The sequence below is a fragment of the Aspergillus multicolor genome, assembly GCF_047715735.1.
Source record: "Aspergillus multicolor strain CBS 133.54 unplaced genomic scaffold BDW74scaffold_9, whole genome shotgun sequence".
In the NCBI taxonomy this organism is placed as follows: domain Eukaryota; kingdom Fungi; phylum Ascomycota; class Eurotiomycetes; order Eurotiales; family Aspergillaceae; genus Aspergillus; species Aspergillus multicolor.
The window spans coordinates 577,894-597,727 of record NW_027395960.1 but is presented as its reverse complement, the minus strand read 5'-3'; the positions used below and the strand labels follow the sequence as shown (position 1 = coordinate 597,727).

Sequence of the window (19,834 nt, the reverse complement as noted above, 5' to 3'; positions counted from 1 at the left end):
ATAGTTTGACCGCCCAGAAGCATCCAGAAATTAATCCACGTGATCCGCTACATATCTCTGCCTTGACAACGGCGATTCTTCCAACAACTTCAATAAACAGCTGTTTTCGTATTTCAGACCATACCTCTCGTACCTTTATCATGGGTTCCGTCGTTCTACCTCATTTGCGCACTGCGTGGCACGTGGATCAAGCTATCCTCTCAGAGGAAGACAGACTAGTGGTGCGTACTCTTAAATATATTTCCATGAGACAAATACTAATCAGGGCACTTATGCAGGTTATCCGATTCGGGCGCGATCATGATGTTGACTGTAAGTTGATTATTTCCCTTTTCCCGCAACCTTGTGGTCATCTTTGTATCAGTGCTAACTTCCTACTAGGTATGCGCCAAGACGAAGTTCTCTTCAAGCTCGCCGAGCGAGTAAAGAGTGAGTCTATCACCTCGTCAACTCCACGTTCTCTGTGGCTTCAGCCTCAGAGCAGACTTGGCTCTTCTAACCCTTTTGCTTGTAACTCAGCTAACCACTACAGACTTCGCGGTCATCTACCTCTGCGACATCGACGAGGTACCCGAGTTCAATACCATGTATGAGCTCTTCGACCCAATGACGATCATGTTTTTCTTCCGGAACAAGCACATAATGTGCGATTTTGGAACCGGTAACAACAACAAGTTGAACTGGGTTCTTGAAGACAAGCAAGAGTTGATCGATATCATCGAGACGATCTACAAGGGAGCGCGGAAGGGGCGTGGTCTTGTTGTTAGCCCGAAGGGTGAGTTAAATTCCCTGTCTTTTTCTTTGCAATAGATGGCGGTGGTGGCTAATGGTTGGTAGATTACTCTACAAGATACCGGTACTGATTAGTCTTTGTGTGGGCGGTCCATGGTGGCTTTTATGCGCATTGCTCTAAGGTGCTCCAAGGTGCTCTTTGGTGTGATGCAGGAGCACTTCTTGCTATGAATATTTCTATCATAGCGGTCTAATGAATTATGATATCTATGAACATGATCTAGAAGCATTATCAACACAAATATCTGTTTTAAGATACACAGAATGTAGACCTAGACCTTAGAACTATTCCCGCAAATATCCAATACATATCTTGATCTTAACAATACCCAGCCAACGTCCAAATACGTTTCCAACAGCTCGTTGCAGACTCCATTTATACCGCCAACAAACGGAAGGATATCCGCCTCAGCCCTCAGGCACCGGCAGCGCGGCCCCACAATCTCGATCTTCTTCATTGACATCAACACCGCCGCCGCAGCAACCAACATTTCAACAAGCTCCTAAATACATCTAAAACCATTGAATACCGACAAGATGATCGATCGCGCTATCTTCGAGAGCCTCCAGACGAAGATCGACGAGGAGGCGGCCGTCAGAGATGTATGCTCCCCACATCCCAAAAAACACCAAATTGACTTGACTAACACCGCAAACAGGAGCTCCGCGATATCGTGCAGAGTCTCTCGCGCAAAGGTGCTTAGACCTCACTTACAAACTCTCCAGTTTCAGAACAGGGGGAAATTTGTACCAACTAACAATTAACATTACCAGGCCGCTCCACCCAAGCAGCCCTCTCACGCGCACACTCCACGCCCGCAGCGCAGCGTATGTACCTGTACCAGTACTGCCCTACCTTTGCCCATCAAGAACCACTAACAAAAGCACGCAGTGCAACCCGTCCTCGAAGACTCGACAAACGAGATCCTCGCGCAGAAAGAGGTGATCCTGCGCCTGAAGAGCGTCGCCGACAAGCACCCCTTCTACAAGTACAACGGGGTGTGGTCGCGCGATCTGCAGAATCTCGTGCGTACCCCTGCCCACTTCCAAACGGCAGCGCCATGTTGATCTTGGTGAGTGTGCTGACTTGTTTGCCAGGTTGCATCCATCGAGCTCTGCGCGTGGCTGGGCGGGTTCCAGGAGTACAAGAGCTCCGAGTCTGCTTCGTTCCTGACGATGGAGGAGGTTGGGAAGTTTCTAGAGAGTATGGCTTGCCCTTTTTTCTAGCCATCATTGCTGGATGTGGATGGTGACGGTTACTGATCGTGTATAGTCCCCGTGAACCTCAAGGAAGAGGATAAGTTTCATCTTACGCTTGAGGAGTACCTTCTCGGCATGATCTCTATGATTGAAGAGCTGGTATGCCCCCGATTGTTCTCACTCAAGCGCCAGGTCTTGTGCTAATACTGCCATATCAGGCCCGTCTTGCTGTCAACGCGGTCACCCTCGGCGACTACGGCCGTCCCGCGGTTATTGGCAGCTTCATCAAGGAGCTGTTCAACGGGTTCCAGCTCCTGAACCTCAAGAACGATATTCTGCGCAAGAGGAGTGATGCGATCAAGTACAACGTAAGATCTAACCTCTACTTTCGTTACAAGAAGATGCTGATCGCAAGCAGGTAAAGAAAGTGGAGGACGTGGTTTATGATCTCTCACTGCGTAACCTGATTCCCAAGGGTCAAAGTGTTTAATTGCATCGACGGAACTGGTTAAGCATATATGCAGGAGTGGTATTATGACGATGAAATGATATGGACAAAAAAGACAGTACTTAGTACTCAATGAAATGACTGCAAAGCAGCATTATTCTGCAACAAGCAGATCAACGGTTAAGATTTGGTATCATAATCCATAAAACAAGAAAAATCCTCAAAATCACGCCAACTTGGCAGTCTCGCCCTCTGCAGCACCGGCCTTGGAAGCCAAAAGCCCGGCCTTCTCGGCCTTCTCAATCTCTTCCAAAATCTTGCTCTCTAAGCTCTCGGGCTTAGTCGTACTAGCCCAGCGACCAACAACCTTTCCGTCCGCGGAGATCAAAAACTTCTCAAAGTTCCACTTGATCCTCTTCAAGCCCAGCAGACCGGGCTGGCTCTCCTTCATCCACGACCAGAGCGGGTTCGCATTGTCGCCGTTAACCTCGGTCTTGCCCAGGACAGGGAAGGTAACACCGTAGTTCAACTGGCAGAATTCCTGGATCTGGTCGTCAGAGCCCGGATCCTGGCTGCCGAACTGGTTGCAGGGGAAGCCGAGGATGACGAAATCATCGGGGCGCTTGGACTTGAGGGACTGGAAGAGGGTCTCGAGGCCCTTGAACTGGGGAGTGAAACCGCACTTTGAGGCGGTGTTGACGACGAGGACGACCTTGCCCTTTAGTTTGTCTAGAGGGTAGGCGCTGCCTTTCTCTGTTGGTAAAATAATGGTTAGCCTTTTTGTTGCCGTGTGGAGTGGGAGAAAAGAGGGGGAGGGGTAGATAGAGCGAGAGAGATAGAGAACGTACTGTCAACAGGCTCAAAGTCGTAGAAAGTAGTCGCGGAAGACATGGTGCTGAAATGGTATCGAGTGCTCGTACGCGAAAGTCTCAAACAAAGTCGTTGAGTTTGAAGAGAAGCGGGAACTGGTGGACGTGAGGGGAAAATGCAGGGACCCGTCGCGGGAGAAATTGTGGCACCACAAAGTCTTCGAACAGGAAAAGCAGTTGCCTTTTGTATGCGCCTCTGCAAGCTGACTCGTCTGGTCGGACAGGAACTAGATCTGAGACTGAGTAATCTGAATCCCGATAAGCCACAATTGTGGACTGGGTAAGCTGCAGAGGCGAGGCTAAGAGACATGGATATGGATGAAGGTGGCACCCGGCTCCGAGGTTCGCGGAAGGAACGAGAAACCTGGAAGGAGCCCAGAAGCTTGTGAGGGGGCGACTGTCCGGATGCGCCGGGGCCGGGATCCGAATGGCATAACGCTCTGGGGAATTTGCTAAGAATAATTCAAATGATGTGCATTTCGCCGTTTTGTCAGCTGGTTAGTCCAGACCGTTGGGATTGTGATTCCAAATTCTTGTGGCTGTGGCTTGCTATGACTTCATTGATGGTGGTAAGATCATATGCTTTTGTTCCTGGGCCGTTTGATTGGTTGATGTCTATAGTACGTTTAGCCCCGTATGCGTATGCGTCGTACGTTCGGAGCGAGCTAGGTACAATCATACTATTACAGATATATTTCAGTTATATGGTACTCCGAGCTCCGTGCAGGAAAGTCGGGGCGAAGATACTTGCTAATCCGAAGGCACAGTTGCTGGCGTGCCGTGACACGGCCCAAAGTCGGATATTGGAGAATGTGGTTTGATATGGGGTATGTACATATTCCAAATACTTTGTTTCAGATAGAGCCGCAAGTGGGAACAGTGGCTAGTACTCCATAATCCTTCAGAAGTAATGCCTAGACTCTAGCATATATAAAACTCCGAAGCGGAGCTCATAATAGGCCTCAAGATAGTACAATGACGCCGCGGACGAGCAGCCGTTAACCGATGCTGTACTGAATTGTTCACCCAGCGCCAACTTCGCGGAGGGGCTAGAGCCATGTGCTGACGCGATACGATTCCTGTCCCACACTGCCAATGACAAGCGTCGGATGCTCAGCCACGGCGTGAAGGTAGATCACGCAAGCCTTGAATGGTACCATAAGGTGGCCGGAGGGTCCAGGCGTCGTCAAGTCGGCAAGTTTGTGCGTCTATCCGTTGCTGGGTCTCTTCCCGCTGTCCGCCAGAGCTTGAGACTGCAGTTCAACAGTCTCCTGGATAGCCCATTCCAGCTAAGGGCAGACTCGTCGTTCGAGATCAAGCGTCTCGGACCTCGTTGACTTGCGCTCTTGCCGCTCTTCCTTATTCGCTTTCTTAGTATCCCCGTCGATCCCTTATTCATCACTCTCTTCTTTCAGCACATCCACATCCAGCTCTTCCATAACCCCGAGAACAACACCCAAACTCTCCATGAACCCATTAACGGCAACTCGCAGCATGCGGTTCGTGGTGGCCTTGTAGGTGGTCTCGAGCACGGTCTTTCCCTCGTCACTGTCTGCACTCTGGTTTTCAGGGTTCGGGCTCTTCACGGCGAAGTATCGGCGGACATGTGGGGAGAGCTCGGCATCGACTTCGAGAGCGCGCAAAGCGGAGGAGGCGAGTCGGTTGCTAGGAAGGGGAAGGGAGATTGTTCTGTCTAGAAGTTAGTGGGTTGTGAGTAGGCGGGGAGGCTCTGTCTTACAGAGAGCAGGGGAAGTCGTTGTCTGAAGGTTGAGAGGCGGACATCTTGAGGTGAGTAAAGTAGTGTGATTAGTTTGATTGCGGAGACTGGCGATTTGGAAATACGGGTTGAATGGCGGCTCTTGTTGTTGTATGCGCACAGAAATTGTTTCCCTTGACGATAGTGAAGCGGGGTGGCGCTTAGTCATCAATCGGCTGTTTTCTCCAGGATATAAACAAGCGCTTGGACCAGCTTTCTCCAATCTCTCAGCTTCAAGATGCTTGAGCCCCAGTTTCAATTACATCTACAGATTGAATGCGACAGTTACTACTACCACTCAATGACAGTGTTTGAAGAAGTTTCAATTAATTATATTCACTAAAGGGTATTAAGATATAAGTTGCTCTCGTACAGAATTCGGACCCTTGACTTTCGACATGGCTCCTTCGTGACATCGTCTAGGTTGGATTTACGCAACCTGAGCGAGGACACCGTTGAGGTTGGCAAGGCCAGCTATACCAGCAATCAGTGACTGCTCATAGAGTGGATCATTGGGGACTTACCGGTACCACCGACAGCAGTGAGGACGTTCTCAAGGCCAACGGCGTCAACCTGGCCACCCTGGATGCGGCTGACAAGGCTGCGAGCGAGGTCGCCAACGTTGGAGACAACGCCCTCGGCGTTGACAACGGGCTGAACGACTGGAAGAAATTAGTACATCTCATCTCGGGTGACCATGTGTTGGGGGTACATACCATCAGTGACGCTGCCGACGACATTACCAGCAAGGTGGACGACACCCTGCACAATGCCAGTGTTGCCGACAACACCGACAACACCGCCAACAACACCGGTCAGAAGACCGCGGATGCCGACAAGTTCTGAGCAGGTTAGCATGGCATCGACCAGAATGTCTTTACGGCGCAAGCATACCGTTCTTGGTGTCGACGAGAACCTCCTGGGTGGAGGAACCGACAACGGCACCATCAATGTGGGTGAGGACCTCGTCAAGGTGCTGGACGGTAGAGTCAATCTTGACGGTGTTGAGGCTGGGAAGCGCAGCAGCGGTAGCGGTGCTGGCAATGGCGAGGGAGGCAATGATTCCAGTGAACTTCATTGTGATGGGTTGAAAAGATTAAAGGAAGGTAAGAGAATGGAGTTGGTCAGAGAGAATGGAGGTCTTGGTAAGGAATGACTGGAACGACTGTTCTGGCTGGAAAGAAGAAGCAGTTCTGGAGGGATGTCGACTGCCCTTTATACCAGCCATGGCCTCTCATCATCTCCTTTACTTTGACACCACTCTAGTTCCTGCATTGCCTGTGCAGATCAGGAGCGGTCCCGATGCTGCTTGTTGTGGCAATGATCTACAGGTACGGAATATAGCTCCTCTAGCATTGGTATCCAATGTGGGAAGAATCATGATCGACGAGAGAGGGACTTCCGCACCAATAATGCTCCACACCATCAGCTTGAGATTGGTACTCTGTCGAATGTTGACATCGCCATCACCGTGTGTGCCGGACGGTCGAGCGAGTGCCATAACATTGATAGGTATGGACTTAGCTCAGATGGCGGGAGCGAGAAACCGGAGGCACTCTTGCTTCGCCGATGCCCCGCAAAAAGTCCGACATAGATGCCTATTGTCCGCTGCGTACCCGGGGAGCAACCAGCACCCAGCACTGATGGCGAAGGAGGCTATAGCATGTCGATCATGAGCAGTTATCTCTGAATCATGGCCAATCCCCGGATGATATGCGGGGGAAACGGAAAAGCATAGCTGGGAATTGACCTCTCGGACCCAGGGTTCCTGAGCAATAGTTCGGCTACTTGTCGTTGAACACCGGGGCTGACATCTACGCCGTAAGAGCCCGCAACAATCCCAAGAGATGCCGCTCACGCCATAAGCCAATTCTTCAGGAATATTCACGGAGCCGTAAAGATCAAGGGGTGGCTTATCAGCAGCATACTTGACATCCTGAACCGTTGAGTCTCAAGGTTCGCCTTCGCGCTCGTGGCCCTGCCCGCAAGGCACTAGTCTCGGCAATGGCTTGCCTTGACGATCCAGCAACCTGGTAAGTTGGTACTTGGCAGTAGTCGCCCGTTTCTTGCCCCAGGCTCGCTTTGAGGTCCACTTGAATTGGGCAAGGTGTGGTTCAACGGCCAAAAATTAGCTGTTCAGCCACTAGCTTGATGCTTGGTGGGGAGCAGCCCATGGACCACAGGCGCCCGGGTCCCTGAATCCTCCGCGCCATCCGTCGATCAGCGCCACCCCGCCAATAAGCGTGGGCAACTAGCGCGAACAATAGCACGAACAATGACGGTGATCGCCGAAATTATTGACCCTGGCCAATTTTCTGATACAACGATGAACCTTATTCCACCATGTTGCCGCCTGCCATTACCTAGCTGAGGAAATGCCGCGAACCTTGACAGCGTTTGCCACGAGAAGCTATGGCACTGACTCAGGTGGCCTTACTCGCTCTTACTGAGTTCGCTGAGTTCATATTACGATATAACACTGGCACGGGCCACGGCGAGCCAAGCAGCAAGCGCTCTTCGAGTTTTCGCTCACGCCATATGAGCTCTGGAGTGCTCCATGCTGTGACATGTGGATTTGGGCGGCTCATAGCGCATGTGCAGGCAATTTCGCGGCATTCCAGGTTGATTCACCCAACTAGCCAAGGGACACCTCATGGCTTTCTTCACCAAGCACATCATTTCGCCAGCAAAACAATTGAACAAGACGGACTGTGTTCTTCTTCGGTAAGTATCTGATGATTTGTCTCTAGCTCGAGTTCAAATTTATCATTGCCAAGCTAGGGCACGAGCAAGGTGTGCTACACGAACATGCACGTGGAACAGCTGCCAACCAAGCAATCAGATTTAGAAGAGCTTGCCTTAGTCCAGATCTGGGATCTCAATGATTGATAAGATGGCGCCGTTGGCAGTTGTAGACTTCGTGAAGCCGGGACAGCCTGGCCCGAGCGCTATACGGAGTACGGTATACGGATATCGTTCGTCGGAACTCAGCCGCACATGTCGATCTACACGTGCGAGTCAGAAGTCTAGGCATCCAGCCTGGAGCTTTGAACTATTAGATGAATGCTAGAAGAGCTTTCATGACCAGATGCAGACTAAAATCGGAATCTATGCAAAGACATGCCACGCTCGACTGTTCTCTTGGTGTCTTGAGCTGTACCCTAGCTATTTAACTGTTGAATTATCGCTCCTCGATTCCTCAGATCTTCCTCTGCATTTCACCAGGTCCTGGCCGAGTTTTTTGAAGAACAACTCTCCCGTGGCGTCCGCCTCTGATCCGTCTAAACGCTCAAACTCCGAGAAGAGGGAAAATCCGAGGTATCATTTCACAAGAACTAACGAGGGTTGAAAGATATCCGGCGGAAAGTAAATCCACCGCAAGGGCTCTGTCCCATTTATGTTCGTTGACAGCGTATCCGACGAATCTTGATATTCCTGAAGAAATATAGCGCCGGAAGTCTGGCTGATAGTGCATCATGGTCGTAGAACGGTGAAGCTGGAGGCAAAGAAAATGCTCTCCTTGTTCAGTTCAGCGCCTTGTTTGCTATGTCTACCTATGGTACAGATAACAGATATGCAATGAACTTGGATGACAGGTGATCCTGAGGCACTCCTAGCCCGAGAATCTATGCGTCGAACATGTAGTCTTCTTGAATCCGGCCGCTTTCCTTGTCTGCCAGCGGGGTCAACAAAGCATGGGTTCAGCTCGTCGTAAAGGGCAGTCACCTGATCCAGCTCGGCTGGGCTTGCCTTCGCGGATACGAAGACAACCTTCTAAGTTTCACCTCCTCAATTCCAGGCCATAGCCTGCATGCGGAAAAACAGTTCCCCCTCAGAATATTGCAGACACAATGAGTTTTGAGCCAGAACACCATGAGTTTCATTCGGACTTTCACCGGACGCCCCAAGACCCCGGGGTATTGCTGCAGGACGAGACCGCGATATCCAGCGATGGTTCAGAGGAAGAGCTACATGAAGACATGACCTCACCGTTGAACGACCATGTCGCGCTCGACTTATTCAAGCCCCGCAGCTCTAAGGACTGGGACAGATTCCGCTCTCGCATCGAGAGATTGTATATCGATTTGAAATTAAGGCCCGATGACGTTAGATGGCGAATGGAGCAAGAACATCACTTCAGCGTAACGTGAGCATTCTGTTCTTATCCACTAACAACGGGGCTAACTGATTATGCAAAGGGAGAAACAGCTTAGAGATCGCTTGCAAGCCTGGAATATCCTCAGGAGCCGGAAACACAAGGAAACAAACACTATAAGCCGCAAACATAGAAAGAGAGCCACCCAAGGCCATGAAACCATATTTCGAAACGCAAACCAGATTATTGAATCGGAGCGTGTTGCGCGTTTTGAGCGCAGACAGGAAATGGAGCACGATGACCGCGGGTTTTGTCCTCCGCCAAATAGCCCGCAGCTAGGTATTGCACTCGGTTGCTTTATTATACATCTGCTGAGGTTGTAATAGCGTCAGAAATTCCCTATAACATCCCGGAGATAGACGAGGGAGCTGGGTCAGCATGGCCCCTTTCCGACATTGATGCAAGTTTCAGTGAGATTCTGAGTTCGTTGCTATTTCTTTGTCCTGAGCTCTTGGTGAATAACAATGTTGCAAGAGTGGTCATTGATATCAATGTTATGTTTCACATACAGACCCGATGACGAAATTCAAGCTCAACGACATGAGTTCACGACCAGAGATCCTCACCGACGAGGACTCCGGGACAAGCCAGTAGGCTCATTTGACCCTCGGTCAAAGATGCTCGAATACGATGTCTGACGATTCTGTTGGCGATGCTTTACATACTGACGAGCTAATCGATATTCCTGCTAGTTCGAAGGTTCCCTGCGGAGAAGATGATGATACTTGCAGCGTCTACTCTGACTCGGACATAATCAATGAGCTTCATGAAGATGGTCTCGCGGCGGAGATTGCAAAGCTCCTGCTGTCTAGGGTTCATGACTCGCTTCGCAGTGGTTCGCAGCGCATAGAAGAACTATCAAGACATCTCTCAAGTTTGTTGAAAGACTTTGCATTAAAGATAGGCTCACACCAATCAACAACTACTGATTGTGAGCTCATGGTCTTTGTGCACAAATTCCGAACGGTAAGACGACTGCTAAGGACTATGATTTGCCAATCAGCCAGAGCACTAACGGACTTGACACGCAGAGACATCACAGACGAAATCAGATGACAGTATGAGACCACTGATAGTGACAGTCCTGCAGAAATACATCAAGACAGTGTGGTTGAGGAATGGTTGCAAAAGCTCAAAAGCAACCCTCGCGAACCAGAACCTTTTCCAACGGAGGAGAGACAAAGGAAGGAGGATGTACGACGATCTGATTGTACAAAATATCGAGAGATAATGATCAAATCGTCGGCTTACCAACGGCTTCTCGAAAGATTGCAAGAGCAGATGGTTCTTGAAACAGAACTGTGCTCCGTGAGGGAAAGCAATCGGTCTACAGTGGTTGACCACCTACTCGAGTCTCCAAGAATCAGTACTTCTACGGCTTCGACAAGTCATATTGTGCTATTTGACATAGGCTGGGAGTTGTTGCCATTTATCCGAGAGCGCCATCACCAGTCAAAGAGCGAGATTGTTGAGCGAGCATTGACCCTGACGGGCTCGTTTACCAATGCCCAGGCTCTTCCTTGCGGGGAGTATATGCGCCAGACATGGCCATTGACCGCTGAGGACATCCTGAGCCTGATGAAGCAGGCCATTGAAGCTGAAGGTCAGGGCAGATGTACAAGTAAGCGCTTTCATGGAAGCCTGGCCCTTGAACTAACTGGATATTACTGGCAGAAACGTTATATGATGGAACCTTGTTGACGCTCATCGCCGACGAAAATACTCGCATTGAGGTCACTGGGATTGCTAGGTCCGTTGCTGATATTGCCGAGCAATTTGCTTGGTTGGGCGCGGCCTTACGTTTTGCTATTGCGGCCGCCCCCAGTTACTGTGTGCCTGCCATCCGCCTTAGTAAGGAGAAGAGGCAAAACGGCGAGCCTATTCAGTTTTATATATCATATCGACTTCAATCTGGACTACCTGTTCTCAAATCGCCAGGCTCCTGTTGGTTAGACCTATTCACTGGGCCCGTGGTGATATATGGCTATCCCGTGTTGAAGAGGGCTAAGAAAGACTCTGGCCTCGAAGTTTCTCTTGGTATTATGGGTGAACTAATCCAAACTAGGCGCGTTGCTCTGTTCGATGGGAAGATATCGCTCAAAGGCCTCAGCTCAATCATGATTCCGACCCAAGCTACATAAACACAGTCGTTTAGCATTTGTTTTGCAACAACGATGGGGAATATTTATCTTACACAGATCCCCGCATACCGAAAATTGAAGGAGTCTATCCGGAAAACCTCAAATTGCATCTCCTTGAATCGAGCCGACACTTTGTGGGGTGGTGCACTGGCGCCCTGAACCATGCTGGTAAGTGATTTTCGAGCCTGAAGTTATTTGAGACCGGCACTAAGACTTTGTTTAGGTTCCGCACAAGCAAGTTACGATATCGACTGGTCAGGGCTGATGAGGCCTATGGACGGCTGTGATTTGGCCGAGGCCTTTATACATCGAGGAATACTCCTACCAAAGGGAACACCTGCCGTGCTTGATAGTTGGGCCACGCCGATATTTATGAAGAGAGATCTCTACCTTCAGAAAGTGATGTGGATATCTCGCAAGTTCTTCATACTCTACGACGTTATCGACAAATGAGGCTGGCTGATAGATGGTGCCAGTGCACTTCTATATTTTGTTCGGGCTTCTTTGAAATATGAAGAGTACGGCGACTTCAAGGATGAATTTTTTCTTGACTGGTCCAAGGTCCAAGGGCCGCCCGCAACCGGCCTCTCCGCTAAAGCTGCCGCAATTGCTTTTTTGCGAAATGAAATTAACAAGGAACTCAGATTATTCTGCCAAGGTGATGCTGATCCGACTGGCAGAAAAAGCTATATTCAGTTGAAAGATCGCGTTGATGATATAATGCACACCGCAGAGCAGATCATCGCTCATATCGAACAGATTGGTATAGAGACTGAGATGGAAATGAGGACAAGAGGTACTTCCAACTCTCTACAAGGATTTGATTTTATGGATGTGGCTACAGGGGACGATGTCTTTTTGGCCCGCTCGGTTGAGATCCAGCCTGGTTGCATGGGCTGGGTGGACTTCGCACGGTCAATCAACGCTCCCGTCTTATTTGGCGACGGGTTTGGACAGGTTATTCAACCTGTTATCGCTGAGCACGCATGTTCAGCGTGGACCAATGTCCCCAAGGGACTGGACTGCCTCACGAGCTGTGTGAATGATATTATGACAATCATCCGGAAGAAGGGTAGCCTGAGGTGTGACCCATGGCGCGTTACGTCTGACATTGTTTGGCACAAACCAGATAAAGCATTTGGGCCATGCCACCGCAGCAGAGAAACGGAGATTGAAGTGGGATCCCCGGCCTGTAATAGGATTCAAGTCCTGGTTCCTAGTAGTAGGTATCACCTTGGATTCGGCTCCACAGCCAAGCAACTTTGCAGCCCTTCTCAACTCGTCGTAGGTGAAGCTGTTATTTTCGGTGACAGCGCCAGGTGCGGACTGGCCCTAAAAGAGTCATATGATGCCGCACAGACAGGACAGCTACGCCAGAGCCCGTGGTCTTCTATGACCTCTTCGCCGGGCCCCTTCATCGACAGCGGTATTGGTGCCAGTCAAACAATCACAGAAGAAAGCGAACGCCAGCAATTGGGATCAAAGAGGCCCAGCCCTGGAAGTTCGATATCCAAGCATGGAAAACGCCGCCAGCTGGAGTCTGATACTGTGAACCAAGTCCCCCTTGACCCCCGGCAGATTAATTTGCCTTCTTCAGCGGTGCCTAATTCCGAAAATGAACAGGGTTTCGCTCGTTCTATCCCTCAGACGGTGACTACTCCACCTCCAAATCCAGATCCCAAGCCGCCTACGAGCCGAGAGTATATAGTGGGGTGGCTTTGTGCAATAAAGACCGAGTTTGACGCTGCTCTTCAGATGTTGGACGAAACTTACGGCAGAGGATTCGGCCATGGTTCAGATCACAACCTCTACAGCATGGGGAGGATTGGCACACATCAAGTCGTTCTCACCTGTCTCCCAATGGGACGATACGGCAACAATGCTGCTGCTGTCGCCGCCACGCGTATGATGAACAAGTTCCCAAACATTAAGGTCGGCCTCATGGTTGGAATTGGAGGTGGCATACCAAGCAAGAAGAATGACATCCGCTTGGGGGATGTTGTCGTCAGCAAGCCTGAACGGCAGCATGGAGGTGTCATTCAGTATGACATGGGCAAGTTCACTACAAATGGATTCGAGCCTGTTGGATACCTACATTCACCCCCAAAGATACTTCTCAGTGCGCTAAACTGGATGCCCGCACACAGTGCACCACTACTCGACCCAAAAGACAACGGTCTACCAGCGGTATATCCCGGTGACAATCCTGACCTCCTGCACGACTCTCAAAGTCAGCCTTTGGAGCGGACGCCTGCGGATCGGGACCTTCTTGGTCCCCATGTATTCTACGGAATAATCGCCTCAGGCAACGCGGTGATCAAGGACGCCTCTATACGGGACGGTCTGGCAAAGCAAACGACGGGCAGCAGCATTCTCTGCTTTGAGATGGAGGCGGCCGGTTTGATGAACAGCTGCTTTCCGTGTCTTGTTATTCGAGGAATATCAGATTATGCGGATGCACACAAGAACGATGCCTGGCAGGCGTATGCCGCTGCTGCGGCTGCTAGGTATGCGAGGGATTTGCTGCTTGCAATCCCAGATATCTTCAAAGCGGATCCTGACGACCGATCTATCTATCTTCGGATTGCCAACCAGGCGCTGGATAACCTAGGCTAGCGAGGCTGTACGACATTGTCGGCCTATCTCTTTGATCGTGGCCAACAAATGAGACGGTCATTAGTTGAGGCGATTCTACCATAGTAACGGTCAACCGGGCTCCACAAAGATAGTACAATGCGAGACGACACTGATGATTGAAGCAGAGCCGCGACTTGAGGCCTCTGTTCACCCATTGGCCGGAGTACCTACCAAGGGACTATGACTTACGGAATGCATATGATCTCAAGCTGATATGTTCAGTTTGGTCTGAAAGCCCGTACTCCTTCCATTACTCCTGCCTATCGGAATACTTCGGGTATGGCCAAGCGAAATGACAGAACGGTGTGTAACGGCTTCGTTTCCCGGTATGGTTACGAATTTCCGCATTCGCAGGGTAGTGGGGTAGCTAAACGAGCTTATGCGCTGGTAGACTTATTGTGAAGAATCTCTGACTTACTTGCTAACCCTTCAGGACAAGGTTCTTTGCCAAAGCCACGATGCTGGTAGGCCGTTTGGTGAGCTCTAGATTGCTCCAAGGCTCTGAGGACGAGAGTAGAAGCCAGCTGCGAGGCCCAAGCAGACAGAGCTGTGCTGACGCGGGCAATACGTACTGTACTACCTAGCGCGAACGTCACGTGTGGCTTGCTGACGAGCTTCTTATGCTCGATCTCGCCAGAGAAACTATGATGCCTTTGAACCGTACTAGCTAGGAATACTGATCGAATACTAGGGATTATGTTGAAGGTAAAGAGCGTGATTAATTCTTCTAGTTCTAAGAATGCTTTGGAGTCTTTATAGGTAAAAGCAGAGGTACTGTAAACAACATTCATAGCTGAATTCGTTTACCGTTTGGAGGTTTGGATACATCCAAACCTGTTCGGCTTATGACCTCGGTAGTTGGAGGCCTTGAATTACTAAGAATTCTCTGCCTCAGGTGACAGAAACGTACCCATCTCACTTGCTCACCAAGCGGCGGTTGACTCGAAGAGAATCAGCAGCCCGGATTATGAATCAAGACGGATCGTACCAAGGTCCTATGGCTCTATCTGGAGCAAGGGAACAACTGGCGGCCAAAGAAGATCGGGAGTCTAAATATATGGCAAGATCCATGAGCAAGGACGAACACGTCAATCTGGACGAAGAAGACTCCTTCCGAACACAGTTAGACGGGACACCCGAGCCCACGGGAGCTGGCCCTGCGCCTCTCAGACAAGTGATCCGGGGCTTGCATCAGCATTCATCACCAGGAGAAGTTCATACCTGGAATCCACTACGAAATCTGCACTATTTGCTGCGTTTCGCCTCCGCAACATCTTTCACTCAGGATCCAGCACGAGTGGGCAAGCTCGATCAGGCTCAGAGATGTGTGCTTGCCTTGCTCAAGGAATGGTGGGCAGGACGACCTGACGACAGTGCAATGCCGCGATAAAAAAGGGTCTGTTCAACTTGGCCCTAGCAGGCGCTGCTCGCAAGCAAGAACTAAACGAGCACGTGGCCGCTCTCGAGGATCTTGCAGCTGAAGAAGACGTTGCGTTTCTGCGAGAGGCGGCAGAGGAGATGAAACATTCTTTGAACAGTATGCCACTAGAGAATATTATCAGAGATTCCAGGGAGATGCTTGCGTCTGTCGACACATATCATGGGCTTTTGTTAAGGGTCTACCATGATGACCTGGACCCTCACCAAACTCCATCAGATCTGAATTTGACTCGGCGAGCGGCAGCTGCTTATGCTGCACAGGAGAGAATTGCTTATTACTCCATGCTGAAAGCCAGTTCACGCCTGGGAAATCATAACACTTTCTTGGCCACAACTGAAAAGCCCAGATTGAGGGACTATGTACAAGCTATTCTTGCCATGCCAAGCCCCTGTAAGTGGCTGAAGAACCATGCCCAGACCGAAGACAGAGCTAGTTGCCTACCCTACTATTAGTGGAATGTAACGCTCAGGATGACCGTGCCAACCGCAGAGCTACCCTGGCCGGAAAATGTTCAATACGCGATAGTCAGCCACACGTGAGGACGCTGGAGGGAGGCGGATGTAATGGAGAGAGTTCAGGGAGTCCCATGGCGCGTCCCCAAGATCACTCGGTACGATGTGACGCAGCCCCCCCAGATGCTTATAGATGTTGGGTTTTCTGAGCGCTATGTCTGGATAGACCTACTTTGCATTCCTCAGGAGATGTCAGATGATGAGCAAGCGAAGATTTGCATGTCAGAACTGCCCAGACAGTTAGAGATATTCAGAAACGCCAGCACCGCAGTCATTTGGCTGAACGATATTACCAATTGGGACAACACTGAAAAAATTATTTCTTGGTTCGGACTAAAGATACTGGCCGAGTTTCCAAAGGGTCTCATTAAGTATCAACTACGAGACGGTTTCGACATCGAGAACGCGGTCAATGCTGCGGCCGCATTAGCCTCGAACCCATGTGATCTCGTTATAGTAACGGGGATTGAGGGTGAGGATGAGAACAATGTCAGAAAAAGGCCGGCTGCATGGTTTACATCGCTATGGACTCTCCAAGAGACCATGATTCGGCCGGATATGATTTTACTGGACAAAGACTGGCGGCCCTTACTTGCTGGAGGCAAGCTCACCATAATATTGGACAACTTACGCTGGCTCATCTGGGGAACACCCAGTTTGGGAAACAACCCGGAAGGCGCAGAGATGCTATTAAAGTTGTTTGGCGACCAGGGCTTAGCAGCAATTTCATCAAATAACCGGCTTGAACCCCTGATCTGGGGTAGACATCGGGTATCAACAAGCCTGAAAGCGCCGGCAATCATGTCAGCTATAGGTGCACCAAACTGGTTCCGAGGGCGTACGCTCCAGCAGTTTCAGTCTGCCGAAGAGGCGAAGGACCTTGTTCTCGGTTGCTATCCTCTAGATTTTGTGGAGGTCCGCAGCCTGTCTGGAGCCTCATTCTTTTCCTGCTCGCATCGCGCCGCTACAGTGGTCATGGATGATCTTAGTGAGGACGGAATAGCTCCCGGCTACCCACTCCAGGGTACAATGCTGCCATTCATGCCGGTCCCTGAAGGGATCAACGTATCTATACACGAGCCAGCAGACTTTGACGATGTCGTCGACCATCCATCTGTTCAAGGCTGGCGTGTCAATTTAGATGGCAGTACATTCCTCCCAACTGTCGCAATAGTCGCCTCGAACTCGATTAAATTGCAAAAGCCATGTCAGCTCACGTGCTACATAGCGGGAAACGACCCTATAAGAACAAGCTCAAGATACCTAGCTTGTGAGAGAGTTCTACTAGAGGAATGGATGCATAGGTTGAGGGGGAGGCCCATGCAATTTGCACTATGTTATCACAGACAAAGCTGATAGGCATTATTCTTCAACACGTGAAGGTTGCCAAATCTTTCGTGAGAGCCGGCAGATTTGGAGTTGGAGACGGGCTTGACGATATTTCAGACGACTCCCGGATAAAGCCAGAGTTGTTTCTTGTCCGTGATGTTGGCTGGCGTGTTTTGTAACGTCGAGCCGTGTTGTAAAGGAGGAAACCTGGAGAACGAATTGACTTGTACGAGATGCCTTGAATCATCTACCCTTGAACTCCCCTAAGCCGTAATGGCTTCGTGTTGTACCATACCTGCAGCTGGTGAGCTCCAGGTGCCATAAGATTATGGTTTGGCATCTAGTAAGCCATCAGTACATTCAGCATATAAACATATTCAAGTCTGGTAAAGAATACCATCATCCTTCGATATGGAGGTCGCACGACCTAAACTAATGAAATGGTTTCGTGTGAGGTCCGAGACATACTAGAACTCGTTTCGCTGATGGACCATTCAGTCCTATATGATCGCCTTGAGCACAGTCCACATCGTCATGGCGCAGATGCAGCAAAGGTCGAACTGATAGATTGTAGAACTGGAAGTGGCCGTGCAGAGAGCCTCAAGCTAACTCCTACTCGTCCCTCCGTTACTGGGGGATACTGGTTGGTTTTCCACTGGCGTACCTGAACCTACAGTAGACCGAATGCAGATGCATGATGCATGTATGTGCAGGACGTGCGACTCCCTACAAACCCTGATCACCCACTCACCATTCCCACTCCTAGACAGCCCGGGATTCTGGCTTGGAACGTCCGCAGGGATCGCAGATGCCAAGCGATTGACATGACCTCACTCGGGGAGCTGGGCCTCTGCCAGTCATCCGAGACAGCTTACTGAGCGGTGGTTCCTCGAATGGATGAATCCATCCTTTCAGTGTCTACGCAAATCTATCCAAGGGACAGAGCCCAAACAGTATCTCGCGTCTACATCCCTACATCGCCTAACTGTGTGGCTTAGCGACAATGAAAAAGGTAATGGCAACTCCCATGCCGCACATAGAAGCGGATAAAGAAACCGACTTCTGGCGTTGGATGAAGGGCGTGCGTAACGGTGAGGGTGCTGTGATGGTTTGGAGAAGGAGTCTTGAGAAAGGTGAGGAGGGGGCTAAGGTTGACATACCAAACACAGAGTTGAAGATGGAGACTCCAAGGTTGTTAGATGTTATCCAGGAGGGATCTGCTCCGGAGAGCGAGGACTCGGTTTGAGGGAAAGAAGTGGTGGATTGCGATGGGGGTTTGCGAAATGTTTTTAGGTATCGCTATCTAGGGCGTATCTCAGAGCGCCGCCTGGCTTATTTTGCATTGATATATTCACGCCAGATCGTACCATCGTAGGCTGTTTCCTTGAGGGCTGTTGGGCAGGGTAGCAAAACAAAATGCAGACCCGCTGATTTCCAGCGTGCCTTTCCCAGAGACCTATCTCGTCGAGTTCCATCATATTCACTCCCATAGTACTATACTAGATAGCATGAGATAGTTCTAGGGTAGTCGCCTACAGCGGACAGACCCTTACCTACATCTCCTCTGGACAGCAGGATCATGCCATGCCATGCCATGCCATTCCCATGAGAGTCCCATACAATGCCTGCAGTGCAGTGCCCACGCTCAATACCCCGTGCTGCTATTATTGTACAGCATCATAGCCAGAAGGACCGTGATGGCCGAGGCCTACAAGTGAAGTTAGTCTTACATCCAGCCCCGCGGTTCCAGGGTAAGGACTATACCAACGAAACATCCATCCCTTTCGCAACACTGACTTCCCACTCCGGCCTTCGAAAAGGCACTACATAGCCAGCGAACATACCCCTCTTCTCGAGCCGGACACTCATAACGCATTTCGCCGTCTTCCGATGGAATACATGGGTCACTGATCCAAACGCATCTTGACCGCGCACTTCAAGAACGGGCTCCCTCTCCTCAGCTGCATCTGCAGCATCACCTTTAAGATGCAAATGCACGTCGAACTTATCCCCAGCGCCCGATCTCCTCTTCGGCAGTATTGTCGCGATCGGCTGCTCGGTTTTTCGACTTGAACCGGGGAGGTGCAGTGTCCACATGCCGCCTAGTCTGACGCTGGCGATCTCGAACAATGGCAGGCCCGAGGCGTCGAGGAAGGTTCGGCGTCGCGTCCAGGAGGCGAAGGGGCTGGTGACGGTGAAGAGGGGTGTTGATTCTGCTTCTGATTCTGGTCGTCCGGAGGCGTCTATGCGCGAGACTGTGAAGTTTCCGCTAGACAGGGTGTTGCTTTGCTGCTTTACTTTTAAGGTTGTTGTGCACTGGGCAACGTGTTCGGGGCGGATGGCGAGGGGATGTGAGAGGGGTGATAGGGAGGGCATTTTGGCGGACTGTTTACTGGCAGCGCAATCCTGAAGCTTGGTCAGGGTGAGCGAGAAAGGTTAGTGGAGGCGCAGAGGAGAGGACTGGAGAAGGGGAGATCTAGGAAGAAAGTTGGTGGCGCAGCACCCCGTGCCCTAAGTCGACACGCAATACGTCAAGGTCATGGTAGGAGGTGG

General features: G+C 50.5%; 12 protein-coding genes across 12 annotated transcripts; 8 read left to right on the top strand and 4 right to left on the bottom strand.

The window, feature by feature from the left end:
• The first annotated feature begins 38 nt into the window (after positions 1-38).
• BDW74DRAFT_151560 (DIM1 family thioredoxin-like protein) lies at positions 39-1,018 on the top strand. Its single transcript, XM_073724203.1, has 5 exons — positions 39-221; positions 279-312; positions 382-429; positions 533-775; positions 838-1,018. The coding sequence occupies exons 1-5, from the start codon at positions 141-143 to the stop codon at positions 861-863; spliced, it is 432 nt and encodes a 143-aa protein (XP_073584965.1). The 5' UTR covers positions 39-140; the 3' UTR covers positions 864-1,018.
• Positions 1,019-1,063: 45 nt separating this feature from the next.
• BDW74DRAFT_140076 (translin) lies at positions 1,064-2,574 on the top strand. The gene is made up of 8 exons (XM_073722503.1): positions 1,064-1,395; positions 1,452-1,488; positions 1,567-1,620; positions 1,685-1,818; positions 1,891-1,996; positions 2,066-2,151; positions 2,211-2,360; positions 2,411-2,574. Exons 1-8 carry the CDS (start codon positions 1,330-1,332, stop codon positions 2,480-2,482), a joined length of 705 nt encoding a protein of 234 aa, XP_073584964.1. The 5' UTR covers positions 1,064-1,329; the 3' UTR covers positions 2,483-2,574.
• Positions 2,575-2,666: 92 nt separating this feature from the next.
• Positions 2,667-3,331, bottom strand: BDW74DRAFT_177255 (glutathione peroxidase; the record flags this gene model as incomplete). Its single annotated transcript, XM_073728836.1, has 2 exons — positions 2,667-3,193; positions 3,289-3,331. 2 exons carry the CDS (start codon positions 3,329-3,331, stop codon positions 2,667-2,669), a joined length of 570 nt encoding a protein of 189 aa, XP_073584963.1.
• A 1,369-nt stretch (positions 3,332-4,700) lies between these two features.
• Positions 4,701-5,091, bottom strand: BDW74DRAFT_177254 (CTAG/PCC1 family protein; the record flags this gene model as incomplete). Its single annotated transcript, XM_073728835.1, has 2 exons — positions 4,701-4,998; positions 5,048-5,091. 2 exons carry the CDS (start codon positions 5,089-5,091, stop codon positions 4,701-4,703), a joined length of 342 nt encoding a protein of 113 aa, XP_073584962.1.
• A 404-nt stretch (positions 5,092-5,495) lies between these two features.
• BDW74DRAFT_177253 (uncharacterized protein) lies at positions 5,496-6,143 on the bottom strand (the record flags this gene model as incomplete). Its single annotated transcript, XM_073728834.1, has 4 exons — positions 5,496-5,539; positions 5,590-5,727; positions 5,782-5,907; positions 5,960-6,143. The coding sequence occupies 4 exons, from the start codon at positions 6,141-6,143 to the stop codon at positions 5,496-5,498; spliced, it is 492 nt and encodes a 163-aa protein (XP_073584961.1).
• On the top strand, positions 6,028-7,109 carry BDW74DRAFT_140003 (uncharacterized protein). Its single transcript, XM_073722502.1, has one exon. It carries the CDS (start codon positions 6,199-6,201, stop codon positions 6,739-6,741), a length of 543 nt encoding a protein of 180 aa, XP_073584960.1. The 5' UTR covers positions 6,028-6,198; the 3' UTR covers positions 6,742-7,109.
• Positions 7,110-8,916: 1,807 nt separating this feature from the next.
• On the top strand, positions 8,917-9,815 carry BDW74DRAFT_177252 (uncharacterized protein; the record flags this gene model as incomplete). Its single annotated transcript, XM_073728833.1, has 4 exons — positions 8,917-9,212; positions 9,265-9,500; positions 9,548-9,643; positions 9,733-9,815. The coding sequence occupies 4 exons, from the start codon at positions 8,917-8,919 to the stop codon at positions 9,813-9,815; spliced, it is 711 nt and encodes a 236-aa protein (XP_073584959.1).
• A 575-nt stretch (positions 9,816-10,390) lies between these two features.
• On the top strand, positions 10,391-10,841 carry BDW74DRAFT_151548 (uncharacterized protein; the record flags this gene model as incomplete). Its single annotated transcript, XM_073724202.1, has 1 exon — positions 10,391-10,841. A coding segment is annotated over exon 1 (365 nt), but the record flags the coding sequence as incomplete, so codon positions are not given.
• A 1,241-nt stretch (positions 10,842-12,082) lies between these two features.
• Positions 12,083-13,978, top strand: BDW74DRAFT_177250 (5'-methylthioadenosine/S-adenosylhomocysteine nucleosidase family protein; the record flags this gene model as incomplete). The annotated part of the gene is made up of 1 exon (XM_073728832.1): positions 12,083-13,978. One exon carries the CDS (start codon positions 12,083-12,085, stop codon positions 13,976-13,978), a length of 1,896 nt encoding a protein of 631 aa, XP_073584957.1.
• Positions 13,979-15,086: 1,108 nt separating this feature from the next.
• On the top strand, positions 15,087-15,970 carry BDW74DRAFT_151544 (uncharacterized protein). Its single transcript, XM_073724201.1, has one exon. It carries the CDS (start codon positions 15,518-15,520, stop codon positions 15,890-15,892), a length of 375 nt encoding a protein of 124 aa, XP_073584956.1. The 5' UTR covers positions 15,087-15,517; the 3' UTR covers positions 15,893-15,970.
• A 14-nt stretch (positions 15,971-15,984) lies between these two features.
• BDW74DRAFT_151543 (uncharacterized protein) lies at positions 15,985-17,636 on the top strand. The gene has a single exon (XM_073724200.1). It carries the CDS (start codon positions 16,004-16,006, stop codon positions 17,306-17,308), a length of 1,305 nt encoding a protein of 434 aa, XP_073584955.1. The 5' UTR covers positions 15,985-16,003; the 3' UTR covers positions 17,309-17,636.
• A 1,042-nt stretch (positions 17,637-18,678) lies between these two features.
• BDW74DRAFT_151542 (uncharacterized protein) lies at positions 18,679-19,710 on the bottom strand. The gene is made up of 2 exons (XM_073724199.1): positions 19,046-19,710; positions 18,679-18,989 (listed from the first exon to the last, which is right to left on the bottom strand). The coding sequence occupies exons 1-2, from the start codon at positions 19,655-19,657 to the stop codon at positions 18,927-18,929; spliced, it is 675 nt and encodes a 224-aa protein (XP_073584954.1). The 5' UTR covers positions 19,658-19,710; the 3' UTR covers positions 18,679-18,926.
• Between the last annotated feature and the right edge of the window lie 124 nt (positions 19,711-19,834).